This window comes from Heptranchias perlo, chromosome 36 (genome assembly GCF_035084215.1).
Source record: "Heptranchias perlo isolate sHepPer1 chromosome 36, sHepPer1.hap1, whole genome shotgun sequence".
Classification (NCBI taxonomy): Eukaryota; Metazoa; Chordata; class Chondrichthyes; order Hexanchiformes; family Hexanchidae; genus Heptranchias; species Heptranchias perlo.
Genome location: NC_090360.1, coordinates 16,029,790 through 16,052,447, shown reverse-complemented (window position 1 = coordinate 16,052,447; position 22,658 = coordinate 16,029,790). Strand labels below are relative to the sequence as shown.

Below are 22,658 nucleotides of genomic sequence, written 5' to 3'. Positions count from 1 at the left end.
CACTGTTTCGATTAACAAGTATGGAGAAGGAACTAGCACCCGTATGAATGTTCCCTTCAATGAATCCTCTATGTTCTACATCTCCTGTATTCTAAATATCAACAGAATGGAAAAAGCTTCACATATTGACTAAAATTAAAGAATATTAATGTTTTGATACACCTCTGGTGTATGTTGAACTATTCTATAGCAGAAACCTTTTTCTCTTTCCATGTTGCTAAATTTTACATGATACATGTATTCTGACCATTAAACATATCAAAATAGAATTAAAAATGAATATATAGATAACTAAAATGTCTTGTTAAGAAATGTTATTATGGATGTAGGGATGTAGGCAACACTGACAAGGCAATGTTTATTCCTCATCTCAGGTTGCCCTGAAGATATTTAAGAGTCAACTGCTTACTAAGGGATTGGAGTCATGTGTGAACATGACTGTGAACACGTGAACATGACTGGGGAGGAATGGAAGACTCCTGTAGTAGCTTACAGATTAATTTTACAACTTGTCATGGTGGGATTTAACTCATGATCTCAGGGTTGGTCATCTAGTGCCATAACCACTGGGCTATTGTACTCCTTAACCTTTCCTTGTAAATTAATTCCTGATACCCTCTCAAAGGCATTAACACCATTCCTCAGATTAAGTCATACACCACTCCAAATAGGAACTGTCCGCTGCTATGTACAACAATGATAGAGTCTCTTTTGATTTGTATTTTATTCATCTGCTAATACAAAACAATACCTTTTAACACTTTTTTTAACTGCAGCTAAGCACCAGGCTGATGGATTCACAGGAATTCTGGGATAAAGTGTACTGATGTTGATCATTTAGTATTATCTCATGCATGTGAAATGGCAAACTTACATGAGTCATGAATTACTGGTACCAACTATGAAATCAGTGCATCCCAATTGAACCAGACTGCAGCATAACCTTAGACATTTCCTCATGGCCAATCTCATTCCAAATATTTATTAGTTCATTAATCTTTCTCGCAGCATATTCTGCTATGCGTAAATTTCATAATACCTACTTAAAGGTTTGCCCCTTTAAAGAAAATTAATTGCACCATAATATAACACAACATTGGGTATTTGATGCTTCATGCATCAAAATGGAGATTGAGAAATGGTATCTCTGATTTCTCCCAGTACCAGTATCAAACACTGCGATTGAAGACAAGATTCCATACTTCATTTTCATCGTGGAAAAGTGGAAGAGCTGAGATCATTAATCTTGTCACGCGTATACATGACAAAACATGTGTCAGGAGTTAATAGATAGTCCAACAACTTCCAGATAAACGAGTTGGTGATAACTGTACATGTTATCTACAATAGCCTACTCCTCAATAAATTAGTTTGCTTTTGTGATTATTTCAGGTTTTAGCATATGAGAGGTGACTTGAATTAAGATATAGAAAATGCAGAAATTATTTAAATACTGTTTCCATTCACAGACACAAAGGAGTTTGCTTTAAGTGTAACATTAGCAACCTATAATTTGTATTTTACCATAACTATTCAATACAACACTTGCGCTGTGACACCTGTGTGACTGAATCACAGCTACACACTTCAGTATTGTCGCCAAGGAATCTAAGCATTTGCCTGAAATGCAATCCCCGGTGTGACTGCATAGGGAAAACTTACCTCCACGTGTTACTGGCACCTCCACAACCTGAAGTAGTCATGTCTGTAGTGAGATTGTCACAGGACTTGCTCAGTGCACCAATAGACACGGCGTCCATGGTAGGACGACTCAGCATGGTCTCCGAACGGGAAACATTGCGCATCTCCTCAAAACGTTTTCGCTGAGCATATCTTGCCTTGTTTGCAACTATAGATGTAAAAACGTGTTCCTCTGTGGAAAACAAGGGGGCATTGTGCATTTAACAATAACAATAAACGCTGATTTGACTTCGAACCAAGTATAACTAAATTATAAAATAGAACTGGGCAGCACAATCCCGTATTAAACTAATTTTGATGACTGGCCAATGACTTGCACAACAAGTAACTATCTAAGTGATTAATAATAATTATGCAATACAATTTTTAATTAAAATCCCCAGTCAATCAGTACTTCTCAGCTTCTAAAAAAAACTGCAAATGCTGGCAGTCTGAAACAAAACCAGAAAATGCACAGCATCGACCAAGAGACAAGAGAGGTGAGAATAGTTCTGATGAAGGGTTTACACGCCATAGGGTGAGATTTTCAGGCCGCCCGCTGGGCAGAAGTGGAGCAGTAGGTCCTCGAGAATGGTGGCGTGTGGCTGACACTATCTTCCCAACGGCCGGAACGCCCACCTGTATCAGTTGGACGGCCCTTTTTATATGCAAATCGGGGTCTTATGACCTTCGTAGGACCTGATGGCCATTTTAGGACTTAACTGGGTGCAGTGATCACCATTCACAATCTGCTCAGCGTCGTAACAGGATAAAGGTAACAGGGCAACCAAGGAGGGTCTCTACAAGCAACAATGAATGCTCAGCTACTACATCAATCAGAAGCAGCAGAAAACCAATGACTTAATCAATTGCTTTTAAGAATCTGCTTCTTCATCAGTTAAAGCAAATGACCATTTCTAACTGGGGTCTTCTGGGTGTTCATAATAAGGAAAACCTACTGTCACCTCCTTTAAAGCAGACCCATATTGTGACTCTGTCCTTACCCTTTGCAAAGGCAGCTTGGCTGAGCTGCCGGGAGTTCATCTGCATCTGGAACTTGTGTTGGGCCGAGCACAGCTCAATTAGATACTTGCAGGTCTTGCTGTTATCTGTGATAAAGATGTGCTTCTTACCGTCTGAACTGCTTTGCACAGTAAACTTCTTTCTCTAAAGAGAAATACTAATCAGATCACATTATATCATTCAACACCATGTCAATCAGTAACAGGTTAACAACTTCAATATGAGCATGGACTTTTGGCGAGTATATACCCTTGTATATTAGTATTACTGTTGTCCCATCACCTAATAGTCCATTTTGAACGGCTTGGATGCTAGGGCTAAGAGGACAGGAAGTGGGACCAATGTCAATGCCACTTTGTTTAGCTGCCATGAGTTACATGACAGCAGTGCATTGAAGGTTCCCCATTCAATTTAACACCCTCCCCGCCCACACATACAAACCACCCCCGGCTTGGCATATTATCGCTGCAAATGCTCCTGTGAAGTTGATTTTTCTGTGTTTCCTTTATCCAATTACCAGAAAAGTAATAGATAAAGAGTTATGTATGTGGAAATTCATTCTTTGCCTTCTTGATGATAACCAGTGTAGTACAGATCTGCGTAAAGAGCATAGAGTATGCTCTTTGGACATTACAGTAATGAGGAGAAATGGGTGATAGCGCACACAGAAATAGCTCTCATATAAATACATATATGGGGGTCATTGGGCTTTAAAAAATATTCACTTAAATTAACCTTCAACAGATAGAACAGAGTTAGCTAATTTCAGCTGAGGTGACTGGACGTCCTATGTGTCCCTAGACTTCAGAGGGTTAATAAAATCAGCCAGGGTTCGTGCTCATGACCACGATCCAGTGATGCATACTGGAAAATGCTTGTGTGTGGGCATTGGTTGAGAGGGGATCAAGCTTGGCCTTGATGGTCAACCAGTCTACTGCCATTCACTGTCCAGGTTCACACATGTAGGTTGGCCATTTGGGCAAGGTCCTGATGCCAGCTATAGAACCTAACCCCAACGTGAGACAGTGCCCTCAGATGAGGACAAGAAAAAAGTGGGGAAAATAACTAATTTTAGTTGTTGCTCTTGAACGTAACATGTGATGAGCACGAGGTTCTACTTACACTAAATGTGATCCTTTCGGTTTCACGCCATTGAAAGCGTAAGCTGGCAATTCTAGTGTTGTTCTTCACCTCATAAACGATGATCCCTTTAGCACAGATTCCGAGCACGATGTCTCCCCCTGCAGCTTTCTTATCCCGCGCGACACGGTGGAACAGTACACCATACTCTGGAAGCTGCTGAGTTACCTGTTTGTTGCAAAAACACCAGTAAATGTCATTTCACGCTAAGGAAAGAGAAAGGACTTGCAATTATAAATGCAGCAAGGCTCATGCGAGGTACGTAATGTCGTTAGATTTTCACTGAAACATGTGCTGGAAGTTCAAACAGCTAACATCTACAAGGCCACAACTTACTGAAAGTGATAATAGCCGACAAACACACATGAAGATTGGCCATTTGGGCAAAGTCCTGGTGCCAGCTGTAGAATTGCTCAGCCCACTATTTAAATTACATGGAATTATTTAGCATTTTACAGCACAGAAACAGGCCATTCAGCCCAACAGGCCTCTGCCAGTGTTTATACTCCACATGAGCTTCCTCCCACCTTACTTCATCTCACCCTAACAACATATCCTTCCATTCCTTTCTCCCTCATGTACTTATCTGCAGCATTACTTGATTATTTTAATTAGGTTGACTCCTTCCTTAATTAAGCAGAGAGAAGAATGGTATGTGAAGACATTAAGCATTCATCCAGTATCGCTACCAAAAATAATTTCTAGCCAAAGAATCTGAACACAAAGGAAAAGTGTTGCGTGCAATGTACCTTCAGATACTCCATCTCAGCCTCTTCTTCAGACAAGTCAAAGTAAGTGGAGTGAAGTCTGGGCAGCTCCTCCTTTATGCAAGTCAAAGCCATCTTTTCCATCACACTGGGAGGAATGTAGTGCTCTATCCGATAATAGTTCTTGCCATGCACCTATTCAAACACAACACACTTACTGTCAGCAACCCCATACAGTATGTGCTTCAGACAAAGGAGAATCCCTAAAACACCACAAGGGATAATTTCCGCGAAATGCTCCAAAACCCCGCTGTGACTTCGGTGGAAGATTGGCAGAAACTCCAGAGAAGCAGTATAATCGGCAGTTTATGCTCTGGGATTTCCGCTAATCTCCCGTCAAAGTTACGACGGGAGATCGGGAGAACCCCCTGTGGGAACTACTAGCGCACATCCTTCAATCCTTTGGCTTCAATATTCAATGATTCATTCCAAAAATCAGAGTGTTAACTCAACCTTGTGACCAAACAAATCCTTTGCCCACCCTTTCATTAAAGGATATTTCTCTACAGCCTTGTTGTGAAATCCTTAGACTTGGGTGCCTCCTTAGTTTGTCCCACTCCTTATCGTTACCCAGTTACCGGTGCTGGAAAGTGTGAATCCGTGGACGAAGCAGGCTGTGATACTTCCCACGGTCGAATAACCTGCTGACGCTTAATGTCTAGGGTCAAGCACGGAAAATGGACCCTTCAGAAAGGCGCCAGAGGAACTGCGCCCAATTCAATCACGGGCTCTGCGGGAGGGGGTTATTTTCAGAACACCATTTGTTATCATTAGATCCAATAAGAAATTCCAAGAGGCCAATTTAAGTGATGCGAAGTATGTCGTAACAGCTCTGTGCTGAGCACAATCCAATGTGGAAACTTGAAAAACATCCCACTAAGTAGCATCAAGAAAACATATGGCAGCCTAGAACATTGATTAATCCAAAACATTCTGGGAAAAGACTGTAATATTATATGGTAATTGCTTTGGCTGTAATCCTCTGATGGTTTCTATGTGCCTAAGAATAATGGTACTGAACTAGGCCAGGTATAAGTAGATATCAAATAGGATAATCAAGGTTTACATAGATTTTTCTTCCCACGAACTTGTATTACTGTTATTAGCCTTGAAAATACAATAGCACTTTATTGCTAATGACATGGAGCAGAATGGTGCCACATGAGGAGAACAGTTTGCCATTGTAATTTCTCGCTCCAGCAGGTTAATATTCTTCTGTGTGTGACACAAGAAGGGCAAGAAAGTAAGAGGTTGCCACTCTTCGATATGAAAAAAGTGCACTCACCAGGATGACTTTCAGTGATTCTCACGTACATGCATGTGAGGTAATTCATATGTGAAACAAAACAAGCACAGGCTGATTCGTAAAGTAGCCAAGCCATTTGTCTTCTGGTTACAAGAGTATGTGAGTCACTCTGTGGAATCAAATGCTGAAATTGTGTCATAGTTCTGTCTATTGTAATCCATATGGGGGTGGGAAGAAGGTTAACAGTTTTGCAGTACTGTTTTCAATGCTATTTTTATATATTCATTCTCGAGATACGGGTGTCGCTACCATTATCCTTAGGCACAAAGAAACCATTTATTGCCCATCCCTCATTGCCCTTGAGAAGGTGGTAGTGGGCCTTCTTCTTGAACCGCTGCAGTCCGTGTGGTGAAGGTTCTCCCACAGTGCTGTTAGGTTGGGAGTTCCAGGAATTTGAACCAGCGACGATGAAGAAACGGCGATATATGTCCAAGTCGGAATGGTGTGTGACTTGGAGGGGAGCTTGGAGGTGATGGTGTTCCCATGTACCTGCTGCCCTTGTCCTTCTAGGTGGTGGAGGTCGTGGATTTGGGAGGTGCTGCCGACGAAGCCTCGGTGAGTTGCTGCAGTGCATCCTGTAGATAGTACACACTGCAGCCACGGTGCACCGGTGGTGGAGGGAGTGGATGTTTAAGCTGATAGACGGGCATTGGCAATCTCAAAGTGGGCCCAGGGCCGTCTGTGGCCCACCTCCCCATCACATATGGCTTCCAGCAGACCTGCTGTCTCATATGCCTATCGGCCTATATTTACAGCTTCCCTTGCTGTTGGTTGTTGCCATATCTGGGATTCAGCACTGTACCCTTTCCTTTTATTAATCTGCAGTAAAAGCAGCTAGTGGAATGGCTGTTATTAGGGCGCAGGGCAAAGAGCAATAAAAGGGGCCTGTTAACATAAAAATATATAATAAAACTTTTGGTCTTGTCTTTTTTTTCCCCCTTTATTCCAATTGCTTGCAGCGGCATTGGTTGTATTCAGGAGCTCACAGCGCTACTGAGCTCAGATTAAAAATGAGTAATATTGGTAGCCACATACGCACCTCTGGAATGTAATCTCCATACTCTGCCTGGAGAGCCAGGGAGCCCAGCTGCAGGGCTGTCTCATCACTGCAGTACAACTGTTCTTCAAGGATGTCTTTCCTTAGTTGCAGATAATACTGATGTCTGGTGAGGCTGTGCCTAAAAGGTAAATGGATATCAATAAAATCCTGGCATCTTCTATACACTGCAGGCCACTTACAGCAGATGAGTTTGTAAATGGGTAATTTTTATATTATCAGCTCCTTTATCCTTTTATACTATCTAGCTCCTCTAGACCCATCTTTTGTTTTTATTTTAACCTGTCCCATTACCACCCCATTTGCCTTACACCATCATCCCTTTTGTCATTGAATCATTCCTGCCCTCCACCCTATCACAGACTTTCCCTTTTGTTCTTTTCTCCCCCTCCTCCTTTCCCTGGCTCTGTACTTGCTTAAAAACTGTTAAATCTTTACTTCTTCCAGTTCTGACGAAAAGTCATCGACCTGAAACGTTAACTCTGTTTCTCGCTCCATGGATGCTGCCTGACCTGCTGAGTATTTCCAGCATTTTCTGTTTTGATTATTTAGGTGTCAGCCTTGGCTCAGTGGTAGTACTCTTGCCTCTGATGTCAGAAGGTTGTCAGTTCACAATCCCACTCCAGAGACTTGAGTACAAAAAAGCCAGGCTAATACTCTACTGAGGGAGGGTTGTACTATTTGAGATACCACCTTTCAGATGAGACATTAAGCTGAGGCCCTGTCTGCCCTCTCAGGTGGATATGAAAGATCCCATGGCACTATTTGGAAGAAGAACTGGCGATTCCTCATTTATTCCTCAATCAACGTCACTAAAACAGATTATCCAGTCATTTATCTCACTGTTGCTTGTGGGACCTTGCTGTGCGCAAATTAGCTTCCATGTTTCCTACATCACAACAGTGCCAACCCTTTAAACAAAGTACTTCATTGGCTGTAAAGTGCTTTGGGACATCCTGGGCTGGTGGATGGCACTATATAAATGCAAGTTCTTTCTTTCTATCAATCTATTATATGCTTATGATGACTACATAGAATCGTAGAGCACAGAAGGAGGCCATTCGGCCCGTCATGCCTATTCCGGCTCCTTGAAAGAGCTATCCAATTAGTCTCTTTCCCCATAGCCCTGCAATTTTTTCCTTTTCAAGTATATATCCGATTCACTTTTGAAAGTTACTCCTGAATCTGTTTCCACCACCCTTTCAGATCAGAACAACTCGCTGTGTAAAAAATTTTCTCCATCTCCTGCCTGGTTCTTTTGCCAATTATCTTTAATCTGTGTCCATTGGTTATCGACCCTCCTGCCAATGGAAACAGTTTCTCCCTCTCTACTCTATGAAAACCCTTCATAATTTTGACTACCTCTATTAAATCTCCCCTTAACGTTCTCTGCTCTAAGGAGAACAATACCATCTTCTTTAATCTCTCCCCATAACCGAAGTCCCTCATCCCTGGTACCATTCTAGCAAATCTCTTCTGCACCCTCTCCAAGGCCTTGACATTCTTCCTAAAGTGTGCTGCCTAGAATTGGACACATCTGAGGCCTAACCAGTTACTTATAAAGGTTTAGCATAACTTCCTTGCTTTTGTACTCTCTGCCTCTATTTATAAAGCCCAGGAACCCGTATGTTTTTTTCATGTGTTATTTGGTTTCAAAGCTTACTTTAGAAACTCCAGCATTACAACAGGTTGCCTTTTATTACTACTGATTGAAAAGAGCTAACAGTTCTGTCAGCACTTCTCAATCAGTAGAAAAATAGCCTTAGCAGAACGCAAGTAAGTAGCAATCTGCACTCTGGTTGAATGCATTCCCCACTTATCTTTCAGATGAGACATTAAACCAAGGCCCCTCTGCCTATTCAGGTAGATATAGAAGAATCCATGGCTCCATTCTAAGATGAGCAGTGAAATTTTCCCAGTGCTCTGGACAAAATTTATCCCTCGACCATCACCACCAAAAAAGATTAACAGGTCGTTCATCCCATTGCTTTTTGTGGGACCATGCTGAGTGTTGCCTTGTTTGCCTACAAAATGATAGTGACTACACTTCAAAAAAACAATCATTTGCTTTTATAGAGTGCCTTTGACATAAAACATGACCAAAGCACTGTACAGAGCTGTAAGGAAAACCTGCTTTCATGAACTCAGGACATCCCAAAGTGCTTTACAGCCAATGAAGTACTTTTGAAGTGTAGTCAGTGTTGTAATGTAGGAAACGTAGGAAACGTAGGAAACGTAGCGGCCAATTTGCGCACAGCAAGGTCTCACAAATAGCAATGTGATAATGACCAGATAATCTGCATTTTGGCTAAATTAGGAGATATTAGGAAGGGCAACCAAAAGCTTGGTCTAAGAGATGGATCTTACAGAAATAGGGAGGGGCGAGGCCATGGAAGGATTTGAACACAAAGATGAAAATTTTAAATTCGAGGTGTTGCTGGACCGGGAGTCAATATAGGTCAACGAGCACAGGGGTGATGGCAGCAGAAATAGCTGAAATTTATGGATTGTGGTGGATTCATGTTCACCCCTGTGCTTGCTACATTGGCTCCTAGTCCAGTAACGCCTTGAATTTAAAATTCTCATATTCCTGTTCAAATCCCTCCATGGCCTCACCCCTCTCTACTTCTGCAACCTCCTCCAGCCCTACAAACTTCCAAGATCTCTACGTTCCTTCAATTCTGGCCTCTTGTGCACCCCCAATTTACTTTGCTCCACCATTGCTGGCTATGCCTTCAGCTGTCTAGACCTTAAGCTCTGGAATTCCTTCCCTAAATCTCTCTGGCTCTCTACCTCTCTTCCCTCCTTTAAGATGCTCTCTTTGACCAAGCTTTTGGTCACCTGTCCTAATACCTCCTTATGTGGCTCGGTGTCAAATTCTGTCTGTTAACGCCCCTGTGCAACACCTTGGGACATTTTACTACATTAAAGGTGCTATGTAAATGCAAGTTGTTGTTGTTGGATGAGAGGCCAGCTCGGAGAGCATTGCAGTAATCAAATCTAGAGATGACAAAGGCATGAATGAGGATTTCAACGGCAGATGGGGTGAAGGACAGAGGCAGGCAGTGTAACGGAAGTGGAATTAGGTGGTCTTTGTGTTCGAGAGGATAATGGGTCAGAAACTCAGCCCAGGGTTGAACCCAATGCTAAGGCAGCAAACAGTCTGGATCAGCCTGAGACAGAAGCTAGGAAGGGGAAGGAGTTAGTGGTGGGAGCCAAAGACAACGGCTTTGTTCTCCCCAATATGTAGCTGGAGGGAATTACAATTCATCCAAGGTTGGAGGTCGGAGAAGCAAACTGACATTATTTAGGGATTCATCGGTAGTGAAGCGCCTTTGGATGTGCTGAGGATGTGCGAGGTGCTATATAAATGCAAGTTCTTTCTTTACAGCATGTGCGGGGGCTGTGTTACCCCAACTCTGTGTTTTGCATCTGTCTTGTAATGCTGTCAGTTATAGTAAAAAGTCAGTTCTAATGGGGCATCTGCGATTCCAAACACACATGACATTTCTAGCAGTTTGACTTGTCTCAGAATAGGCCTCCACTGCACAGTCCTTACGAGTGGACAGACACAATAGAACATCTTGTCTTGGAAATTAATAGAAAGCTGGATAAATATAGACTCAATAGACCTGTCAGATATGGTTGAGTTACCAAAAAGTATCCAAGAAATAGACCGGGCTTGTTCTTCATAGTCATAGTCCCTTGCCAGTGGTGCAACGGATCCGATTATAGATCACAGGATTCCAAGAAAACACATTTATTATTCCCACATTCCGTTGGAACTGGTATTATTTCTAATCTATCCTCCCCACGTTAAAATATATATTTCAAACAAATAATGTCACAGGCTGAACCAGAATGACATCATATGCACTTATTGACAGCGTTTTCCGTTGATTAATGGGAAGAAACACATTACATTGTTTCTTTCTGAACTATGGTCCCTGAGACTTGGGGTGGGTGTAATACATACCAAGACCCATGGGCACTGATGTCAACAGGTATTGGTTGGTTTTCACCACAAAGTGAAGATATAATGTAGGTGCTGAGCAGCTAAGTGCGTTTATTTTATTTGGAGCCTCAGGGGGCCACATATAAATCTTAAACTCTTGTTCCCATCTATCTCAAGATGCTGATCCTACAAGATTTAGGCGGTCTTATTTAGGATTTATCTGCCAATGAGGTACCATCACTGAGAACAGGTCTTTCCAATTCTCCGGATGCTCACGATTCGAGCTGGACAAAAGCCAGTACATAAAAAAGATAAGTGCAAATAGAGCTTCCTCCAGCAGAATCATCAGGGATCAAGGACCGACATGTGGAAGGTGGGCTGCAGATTGGTCATCCCCTACATTAAGGGTGAGTTATTGTTCTTTTGCACAAGTCTAATAACATCAATACACTCAACACAGAATCTACAAGCAGCTGTCTGGACATATTCTCTCAGTGGATTTACCACGGTGACATCCTAATCGTCAATCATTTTTGTGTGAATGTGATCTTGCATCAGCACAGATCATACAGAATAAGCATAAAAATAGGCCCAACTGTACAACACCCCCATGAAATTAAATCAGTATATAATACCAATTACAGACACTAGGGAGTGATTTCAAGCATGTAATCTAATCTTAGGTGGGAGATGGTTAGAAAAAGTCAACATCCGCTTAAACTTCAGAACATTTAAATTTCAATTTTGTAATTTAATTATGTCATCTGTCCCCCCTCCCCAACGAGTCTCATGCACTGTTAGGTCAAGTTTCTGTGGAGAGCATCTGCTCAGAGATTCAAGTTATAAAATCGCAGGAATGCCCTGGAGTTTTATTGGATTACTCTTGACAATCAGGCCGAACTTTTTACACAGCTTCATCTCCTTGGTGATTTATCTGTCTTCTTTAGGTCAAATCTGTAGGGCTAATTTTACAAAATCACACCGCCAGCACAGACTCCTGCCCTTCAGTCGCGCACTTAGGGAATTTGGGGGGTCGTGTTAAAATGGACAGAACATCAGGGGCACGTGGAAGTCCCCAGCAGCACAATTTTGTAAAAGTACTCCTTCCGTTTGTGGTCTGTGCAAGAAACAGGCTTCACCAGCCAAATCACCTCAGTGAATGAAAGTTTATTCAATACTTACTGAATTAAACTGAAGTTCTCAACGAAGAACTTTATTCGTAGGAACAGTGTGAAGTTGACAATCGCTGGTTTCCTTTTGGGCTGATCCTTCCACCCACTTGGTGCCACCTTGTACAGCTTGGTAAAATGGTCAAGAAAAAAAAATTCCTTGTCTGTAAAATAAATAGAAAGGACATTTTTTTTTGTTTGTTTTCTTCAATAACAATAACCTACAGATCAGAACAAAACTGATGACAATAAAAGTAGAGATACATTAACTGACGGGAGCGATCTTTAGTAAAATCCAGATTACAGATTCTTGGGCAAAATAATAATTTATGCCAGGGTTTAAGGTGTATAGATAGACAGCCAGATAAAATAAGAGAGATAGAGAGAGTAAGCGAGATGCAGAGATCAGATAGATAGAGCGAATGAGATAGAAAGACCGAGAGCAATCAGATAGAATGGGCAAGAGAGGTAGAAAGATAAAGAGACTGAGGGAGGGAGAGAGACAGAGAGAGAGCTGATAGGTAAATATATAAAAAGGTAGATAGATAGAACAAGGTAACAGTGAAAGCTGTATGAGCACCACTGATGGCTCAGTGCGTAAGTACACCACCTGATGTGGTAATGAGCCATACACAACAGATTTAATCCATAATCTGTGTTAAATTAGTTGTTCTAAGGCAGGCAGCAATCAGGGCTCTATAAAAATCTTCGTGGTCAAGGGAAAAATCAGCTAGGGTTTGTGTTCCTAATCATTCTCCAATAATTTGCGTGCTAGCTTGGCTCATTTGGTCGCCTCTGAATTAAACGGTTCTGGGTTCAACGATAGACACTGGAGTGTCTATCCAGTCTATCACTGGATAGACACTCCAGTGCGGTGCTATCTAGCCGAGGTGCTGTCCTTTGAATGAGTGGTTCAGCTGAGGTCCTGACTCCCTGTTCTGGTGATATCAATGAACATTAAAGATCCCATTGCACTACCCAAAGAAGAGCAGGGAGTTCTCCCTATGCTTTGACCAACACTAACAAAAACAGAATAACTGGTCATTCATCTCATTGTGGGTTTGTTGAATCTTGCAAAATGGCTACCCTTTTTGTCACTACATTTCATGCATGAGATGTTTCTGAGGAATGTGATAAAGTTCTATACGTATACTGTATAAATGGTAGTGTACTGGAATAGCAACCCAGAGTTTATAAGTTCAAATCATGGCAAGTTATAAAATTGAATTCAGAGAATGCAAAAAAATAAAATTACGAGTGCACTTGTGGACATTAGGAGAGGGATAGGATTGCAGTCAGCTCAGTGTTTATGGAGCATAAATGAAGAATGAGGGTTTGAGTGAGGTACCAGATGGGTGGGCGACACACCAGCATGATTCACTGCCTTCAGGAAACATGGCGAGAGAACTGAGAAGTAAGGTAAGAGGAATGAAAGGTTGATGTATGTATCAGATTAATGATACACTCCAGTGAGCCTCATTTTACATTTATATTAGATCACATTTCCTTGCTACAGACGTATGTGGAAATAAACATTACAAAATGACTTCTACTATCTTTGGAGTTCGGCGATCTTCTCCCCAGTTCCGACAATTCATGACTGACCCCAGGAAAAGGTCTGCGCTTCTAATTAGTGCAAAATAATAGAGGGAAGGAATCTACCGTACCATCTGGAGAGCATGGTAGCCCATCTGTGCTATCGTGCTTTCCACCAGATGTCCCCTGCCAACCATGAAATTTAATTTTCTGCTTGGAATCATGCCAGAGCTTTAGATTGGCACAAAACCATTGCAAGAAGTGGTACAAAACCCTGCTTGAGAAAGGTCTCTGTAAAGATGTTTTAGCTTTTCAAATTACTTTGTGTCACAGTTGTACTCTGGGAATAGTAAAGATATTCAGTTCATTTATCTCCATGTTATTAGCTTGGGGAGATTTGTGTCTACTTTCTGACTTGCCTATCAGTCTCACCTACCGCCACAGGCCTCGCTGTCTGTCTTGTGAGTGAGACAATTGGGTGTTGCATTTTGTAAACCTTAATTTACTTTGACAAATTGGATCATGTTTATTCATACAGTAAAATTCCATAATTTCACCCCCACACCGTTTACAAAACACGAGTGTTGGCTTGACGTTAATTGAAAAAATAATTAAGGAAAAGTACAGCTCCCAAATGATTACAAGTGAATTATCTGTCATAATGCTCACTAAAATGCCTTGCTCTGCGATTTATCGGTTATATCTTTAAATGAAAAAACAAAGTCAAAGTTCAGGAGATTGTGGCCTTATTAATAATAGTGACTGCTCCCTGTTCCAGCTCTCTAGGCCCAGAAGATCAATGAATACTGAACTCTCGAAAGTGAAGCGAGGGGAGGAGGAATCAAACACTGACCTGTCCCTGTGCTCATTAGTTGTGCCAGTGCATTGTTACTTTTGAAAAGAAATATATGATTAGCTTTCCGTTACAAAACGCTGCAAATTTTTCTGGCAATTTTCTTTTTTCTCATGAGGACACTGAGTCCTTCAGTGGAGATCAAACATGAGCCCCATCCTAGTCTGTAGAGCTCAGAGTCGGGGGTTGGGGGTAGGGCTGGGGGAGGGGATATCTGCATCCATTACAGTGCACTCGACTGTAATTAAAGTCCACTGGAACAGCCAGAAACTAGGCCGGGTCCAGTTTAGGCTGCTTCTGGCTGTGGGGCAGAGTTTCTGGGATGAGTTTCCCTTGACCCGACATCAAAGTCAAGCCTCAATCTTTCATTCTCTACTCGCTAACTTTTCAACTTGCGATTTTCCAATTGAACTGCAGTGAGTCTTGGAAAATATGAATTTCAAAGGTGGATGATTGAGTTACCTCTAAATCAAACAATGAAGCAGCTGAGTTGTCTATTCTTTGTTTAAACAAGATCTGCTGGCAGCGTCTCAGAACTAACTAAAATCTGGGACAAAGGGACCTTTGATGATAGGCAAGGTATTTGGTGCAAAACTCACCTTTCAGATAAGCAAGGCCAAAATAGAAGTGTTCCACTAGGTTGGTGTAAGCCACAACCATGTCAAATACGTCTCCACCCTTAGACTTCACATCGCATTTTATTTCCAAACACTGTCCATTTGGCATGATGACGCTGAGCTCTCTCTGTGATAAATGCACTTTCCCTTTCTTGCTCTGTAAAGAAGAGGAGCTATTACTTGACTAGAGTCAAAAACTGATCATTGCCGTGGTCACCGCAAGACTGAATGTAGCGAATAATAGAACGCCACAGAACATTCAGCTCATCAAGTTGCCGTTGTTTTTTTTTTCACCCAGTCTGATCCTGGCCTCCTGTGCGCTGACCGTACCCTTTAATATTCCTCCTTTTCAAGAAATGACTGTATTACTTTTAAAAAGAATTCATGGGCTCTGCTTCAACAAGGATTTTTGGCGGAGAATTACATGCCCCGATTTTAACCTAACCCGCCCGGTGAGAGTAGGTTAAGATCAGATTGGATGCCTGACCCGAACGCATCGCTGTCTTGCCAGGCAAGTAAGGTTAAAATCATGGCTACAGATTCTAACCAATGTGTGTGTAAAGAAATATTTTCTAACCTCTCCTTTAATTCTATTGTGGCTATCTTAAATGTGCGCCCTCTCATTACAGTCTTGCCAACCATTGGAAACAGTCTATCAGTATTTACCTTTCATAATAATATGAGGGCTCAAGTACGACACCTGTAATTCCCTCAGTCCCTGACAATGAAGTGTCATCCTAGATTATGCACTCAAGTCCTGGAACGGGAGCTTGAACCCACAGCCTTCTGGCTCATAAATGAGAGTGTCGCCAAATTCAGAGGACTACTTTAACGTAAATCATGACCTAGGGACAAGGGAGCATTGGCTCAGTTCAGTGAAGGGCAAAGTTTAGGACTGATATCAGGAATGATAAGGATAGCTCTGTGATCCCTGCACTTCCAGTAGGGAGCCCTGCTCCCAGTGAGAAGTTAGCAGATCAGGCTACAACATTGTTGCCCTGATTCTCCAATGCATTCCTTGTGAGTGAAAATCCCCTAATTTCTTCAAGAATAATTAACACTTGGAATAGCCTGTTGGGTAGGGCATGGAAGGTGAACATCATAGAGTCACTCAAGAGCCAATTGGATGCTACGATAGGAACACTGTGGGTTTTGTCCTCCTGGACAAATTAGCTAATATGGTCCAAATGGCTTTTGTCAACTATATTTATTTTGTGTGCCAGGGAAATGTCATACTAGTGAGGTGGGAGGTTATCTACTAGTCAAACTGGCCTGAGAGCTGCTCTGGAGCTGCCCGGCCCCAGGCAAATCATGCTACTATCTGGAAAGTTTGCATTAAAATCCCCTGCTTTGTGCACGAGAGGAGGAGGAGATGGCATCACTGTGCACACAATACATCACTTAAACATTTGTCTACAGAGAGGAAAAAAGACACTGGGGTAGATCTTGACTGTGCGATAGCGTAAAATGGTTGATAGCGAATCGGCCTCCATTGACCTCAACGGAAATAAAAATGGGGAGAGAGGTAAAGCAGGCTGCTGACTTGCTATCACCCGTTTTACACAATCGCACAAAGTTAAAATCGACCCCTTTTCCTTTTCCTCAGACAGCCACACCACTTTAAAAGATGACATTGATACTGGGAGGAAATGACGTTTTCTGACCCAATCCCAAAATGCTTTTTGCCTCCCTAAAATAAATTAAAGTACAATGAAGGTCCTGATCTTATCCCAGGCTGCCATTCAAATTGACATCATTAGCCAGGGTGGTGTCAAAAACAAATGCAATGGCGTCGATAAATTATGAATATTCTTTTCATTTATTTTTGTTGCAAGGACTTGAAATCCTCCTATTTTCTCCCCAGTCCCCTGATCTTCCTGGGCCATTCACCTTGTACGATCAAGGAAGAGACCACTGCCATCAGCTCCTAGGCCTCTGCCAATGCTGACTGCTGAGGAGCTTTTGAAAGTGGCCTGCAGGCTACTCTCCTGAGTAATTGAGTATGCGATCCATAGCTGTGATGCGGTGCATTGCTCCAATCAGCTGTCATTGATTCATGTTGATGAACGGAAGTTACAAATGATTTGCAAACATAAAACGGTCAAGCAAGTTAACTGGATCCCTCACCACAATGGAGCCAGGTAAATCTAAAGGCATCGCGGGGTCCCCAGCCATCTTAATGAACTCCGGTCCTGAATATTGCTGTCAAAGAGAATGGAAAACAAATCAGAGGATCACACACCACAGAAGGAGGCCATTTGGCCCATCAAGCCTGTGCCGGCTCTTTGAAAGAGCTGTCCAATTAGTCTCCCTCCCCTGCTCTTTTCCTACAGCCCTGCAAATTTGTATTTTTCAAGTTCAACCAATATCACTAAAAAGACAGATTTTCTGGTCATTATCACAACATTACAACAGTGACGACACTTCAAAAAGTACTTCATTGGCTGTAAAGCACTTTGTATAGTCCTGAGGTCGTGAAAGGCACTATATAAATGGAAGTTCTTTCTTCTTTCTTTCTTTTGCATATCCAATTCACTTTTGAAAATTACCACTGAATCTGCTTCCACCACCCTTTCAGTGGCAGTGCATTCCAGATCTGGGATTCAAGGTTGCTCAACTATTCAGAGCCAATCCACACCAACACAAAAGACAGTGTTTGTATTACAGCAATAAAGCTGCTCAGCTTCTGACACACTGACACTTGTTTTAGGGTTTCTGATGCTGAGCTATCCCAAGCAATGCAAGTGACTTTTAACCTGGCGTGGACCGTGAGTACAGCTTCACATGATTTAATCAGAAACCAATATTCCAATCGGCTGCGGTTTGGTCCTATTACAACATCCACATATTGTTAGAAGCTTGTTTGTAAGCAGTGGCGGAACTAGGGTCGAAGGATTGGGGTGTCGAACTCGAGAGTGTTTAAAAAGTGCCCTCTGTGAGCAGCTCCGTCCCTCTGCCTCCTTCTCCCAATGTAGCTCTGCCTCCATTTCTAAGGGGGTAGAATGCTCAGGGCTCAGGACCAGAGACAAGTCGGGGAGTGCCTGCGGGATGAGGGCCCAGCGTGGACCACTGCCCACCATTGCTGTTTTGGTGCTTTGAGCATGAGCAGAGCTGAATGAGAAAAGTGATGGCACTTAGAAGGAACATGTTTGTAGTTGAATTATATTAAACTGCAGGCAAGTTTCTTTTTGAAATGAAAACTTGGGTCTCTTCTAACCTTGGCATTGGTTGCATTAGAGGAAGGGCCCTCGGGTATCCCTAGGAACATTTATACCACTGTGAGAAATGAATGTAAATCTCTTTCTGCACCACCTCAGGCCAGGTGTTGATCTCCCTGCCCTGTTCTCTTGAGCACTTGTCCTAATATAACTTTTCACACTACCTGATTTATTAACTAGTATGTAGCCTGCTGTGTTGCAGATGAACAATTGCTTCACTGTAAAGGCTAAGTGAAGAGATAATTCCTTTTCAGTCCTGGGAAGCATGTGCAGTGGAAAGACAAGCATGAAAAGTTCTGCTCTCCCATAACATTTGGCTATTCTCTTCCTACTTTACGGAGGCCGAGAAGAATGCTAAATGGGACCTTACCTTTCCCTTCTGGTGCAATGAACAGGCGACAGAAACAGCTCTCTGGGGAGAGTTCTTTGCCTCGTTCGAAAGTGCAGCTTCCAGATATGATCCACTACTCAGCAAATAGCCATGTTCATTCTCCTGCTGGATCCCACTGGAGTTGGTACTTAATGTACTTATGGACCTTTTCAAGGCAACATGAGGGGAAAAGGAAGTTATTCAAACTCATTCAACAGCAACTTGCATTTATATAGTGCCTTTAACATAGTAAAGCTCCCTAAGGCGCTTCACAGGAAGGAGACAACAGACCCAGTTTATTGTATTGATTCCACATGCTCGAAATATGCTGACTAATATTATTGAAACTGTTTCCACTGGCAGGAGGGTTGGTAACCAGAGGACCAGAATGGCAAAAGAACCAGAGGGGAGATGAGGAGAAACTTTTTTACGCAGCGAGTTGTTGTGATCTGGAATGCACTGCCTGAAAGGGTGGTGGAAGCAGATTCAATAATAACTTTCAAAAGAGAATTGGATAAATACTTGAAAAGGAAAAATGTGCATTGATATGGGAAAGGAGCAGGGGAGTGGGACTAATTGGATGGCTCTTTCAAAAAGCCGGCGCAGGCACAATGGGCCGAATGGCCTCTTTCTGTGCTGTATGATTCTATGATTTCAAAGCTCCTCACATCATGTTTAGTTTTTTTTTGTTATGGGTCAATTATTTATTTTGAATCATCACAGAAAAGCTTTCACAACACCTTCGAACAAGGCTCAAGAACTGCTGACAGTCAGAGACAACGCTACAGGGAATAAATGTTCTGTTTCTCTACAAAGTACAGACGTGTGCAGTTATTTTCTGAAGACGCCATCACTACATTAGCAGCATCTTCACAGATGGAGATCGGAGTCAGTGTGTTCTTTAATTTGCACACAAGGGAGCTATTGAAGTCAGCTTCTGAAAAGGTCAGTCTTAGTAATGAAAAAATGCCGATTTTTTTTCTCCACCTTAACAAACATTGTAATGCGATTAGGCAAATTGCATTCAATCCTGTCATTGCATCACAACAATAGCAAAAATTGCATTTGTTTAGGTCTCTGCTGCTCTAGATGTTTTTCTGGGTTTCAGCAATTCAGACCATTCCCGCAGGTTAACCTTAGCTCCCTAAGAACCGGAGTGTTCCTTTAACCGCCCAATATCTAGGTAATTGGTGGACAAAGCTTCTCATCCTACCCGCAATCCCAGCACAGGCAAAGCCACACCAACAAACCCAATATACTGATGTACTACAAGTGCAGTGAAATCAAACTGTACATTATCTTCAGTAAAAACATAGCTGCTTATAAATTAATACAGATGTCTATTACTAAAGAATGCCTGCCCTTTGAAACATTGTCAGTTTTTGACACAGTGAAGTATAATACTTAAAACCAAGAAACAGTGATATGTCAGCACTATTTCTTTAAATGCTTTTATTGTTCCATTAAAGATAATGGGAATGCATATGTTTTCAATTCATAAAGTGACTCTTTTTCAATCCAGGCATTCCAATGTAGGATTATTAATTATATTTGGTAAATAAAATTATGTGTTTTAGGTTTAATTAAACTAGGAGAAATATATAAAGTTTAATTAAATTAAGCAATACGCACTTAGAAATTAGGGGTTGTGAATTAGGGGTTAAATATTGCTTGCTAAAAATCTCTGGGAGACTTTACTGCTGTTCATTTACACATGATTTTACTGTTTTCACTCTGTGATCTAAAATGATAACAACAACTTGCATTTATATAGAGCCAACGTCCCAAGGTGCTTCACAAGAGCGTTATCAGACAAAATTTGACTCCGAGACACATCAAGAGATATTAAGACAGGTGACCAAAAGTTTGGTCAAAGAGGTAGGTTTTAATGAGCATCTTAAAGAAGGAGAGAGATGCGGAGAGGTTTAGAGAGGGAATTCCAGAACTTAGGGCCTAGGCAGCTAAAGGCATGGCCGCCAATGGTGGGACGATGGAAATCGGGGTGCGCAAGAGGCCAGAATTGGAGGAGCATTGGTGACAATCTTTCCTATTCAGTGGACCAGCCAATGAGAAGAGAACAGCACTAATTGTTAAATCAGATCTGAAATGCTGCTAAGAGTCAGTCAAGCATCTGAAATAGCACTGGGGAAGCAAAGCTAGCTGATTACTTATCAAATCACTGTAGGTTTGGGCATTACTGAATGAGAAAGTCCAGTTTGACAAGCAAAGAGCTGCAAACCCATCTGCAAGAACTCAAGGAGAGCAAACACTTGGTTTGAGCACTGCGCTGAGTTTTTATTTGTCATTGGTTACAATATAGCAAGGGCCCATCACAAGGTGGCAATCCATGGCATTTGAAGAACTAAACACAAAACAGGACCAGATGCTTTAGGCATCATTACTGGCAGATAAGGTTTGCCCCTTTAAAATGGTGTCACCTCTTGGAAGGTATCTGAAATTAGTGCTTGTTACACAAGTCTTCCTTGCTGCATTGCTGGTACCACTGCTAGGTCCTCATTGGCATTTTGACCCTCTTACTGTGCCATGCTTTGTGGTCATCCTGGTCATCAAGATAAATACAGAGGCCCACTTTCAATGTGAAGTTTTGGAGCTTGCAGCAAAAGACAATTGTTCTGGAAACTCTGGCTGTATGCGGACATGTAAAGTACTGCTTCAAGATACCAATGGTAAGTTTTATAATAATTATGATTGTAACATGAGCTTAATTGCATTTGCGGTCTGCTTCTATTAATGGTTGGAACATGAGTCCATGTACCAGGACAGTATTGGGTAGGCTTGGTCTTCTTGAAACCATCCTTCTACTTGTACATCCTTGCTCTTCATTTAGGAGGCACAGTTAATTGTGTTAAAATAAAGGCATTGTGAGAACTTTCAAGAAAGGGGGCCTTGCCCAGTATAGTTCTGTGCTATTGGTCACAAACTATGTCCACATTGAGATTAAAAAATCTTTTGGGATGATTATAGGACACAGCATTACGCATAGGGCCCTGAAGGGCAACTTGACTGCAGGTAATGACTCCAGGGACTCTGAGAAAGCCAGCAGTTCTGTAGAATTATGGTTCTCTGTCACGTTGCCAAAGCTGGCCAGTGGCGAAAGTAATAAGCTCATTAGTCCTGTTGAATAATGAACTGGTGGCCTCCTTGGTACATCTGAGAGCAACAAACTGACTGACACTGCAGATGTCCCCAATACTAGACTAGAAAGAGCCTGACTCATAAAAATTAAGGATGGTGCTGAGTTTGAAGGCCATATTGATCGGAGATGCTGCGCGGAGGTCTTTGTGAAAGCACAGCTCTCCAACAGCCTCCCCTTTAAACCTCAGCCTCCTCGAGCACATCTCGACTGTCATTACCATGTAGCTGCGGCTGGTACTGGAGATCCACTATGTAGCAGAATGGTGAGACTTGATGACATGCCAAGTGTGTCACCTGACATCACGGGCAGTTCTTTCCTGCTTCTGCTGATCATCCTCTGCCAACTCTACTGTGAATGCAGTTCCCATTGTTGGGAACTCTCTGACTGGACACACTGATTGAAAGTGCTGAAGTTGCCTGCTCATTCCCAACGTACAGTAACCTGCATGAGCTGTAACACTCATTTTATTTGGGTGTGATTAGTGCACCACACGTTCCGTTCATGGTGATAGCAATTTTTTGGTCTCCCCTTCACAAGCAATGATCCTTTAATTAATAAGGAGGGCAAGGCGAATGAACAGTCTGTGTGCTTTGGTGCATCGCCAGCTCAAAAGCCTTACAGCAATTTAATGCCAAGCATTCAGCAGGGGGAAATCACAAAACCACCTTCCCCCCCTGCCGACCCCACCACCATATCCCCCACAAAAAACAATGGCTGCTCTTTATTGTAATGCTTTACATCAATAGCAATATCTAGGCCATGGCTTCAAAATCAAGTTACTAAACCAAAGGATCTTACTCATTTGAAAAT

General features: G+C 42.1%; 1 protein-coding gene across 5 annotated transcripts in view; it reads right to left on the bottom strand.

Annotated features, from left to right (window-relative positions):
* ptpn20 (protein tyrosine phosphatase non-receptor type 20) overlaps positions 1-22,658 on the bottom strand; it is a 283,839-nt gene that overhangs the window by 146,503 nt on the left and 114,678 nt on the right. For all 5 annotated transcript variants that reach the window (XM_067972632.1, XM_067972634.1, XM_067972633.1 and 2 more), the window contains 9 exons: positions 18,692-18,857; positions 17,231-17,305; positions 15,086-15,260; positions 12,111-12,261; positions 6,956-7,094; positions 4,593-4,745; positions 3,826-4,011; positions 2,685-2,847; positions 1,663-1,873 (listed from right to left, as the gene is read on the bottom strand). In XM_067972632.1, the coding sequence (XP_067828733.1) occupies positions 1,663-1,873; positions 2,685-2,847; positions 3,826-4,011; positions 4,593-4,745; positions 6,956-7,094; positions 12,111-12,261; positions 15,086-15,260; positions 17,231-17,305; positions 18,692-18,857 (1,419 nt within the window). The remainder of the gene's footprint in view (positions 1-1,662; positions 1,874-2,684; positions 2,848-3,825; positions 4,012-4,592; positions 4,746-6,955; positions 7,095-12,110; positions 12,262-15,085; positions 15,261-17,230; positions 17,306-18,691; positions 18,858-22,658) is intronic.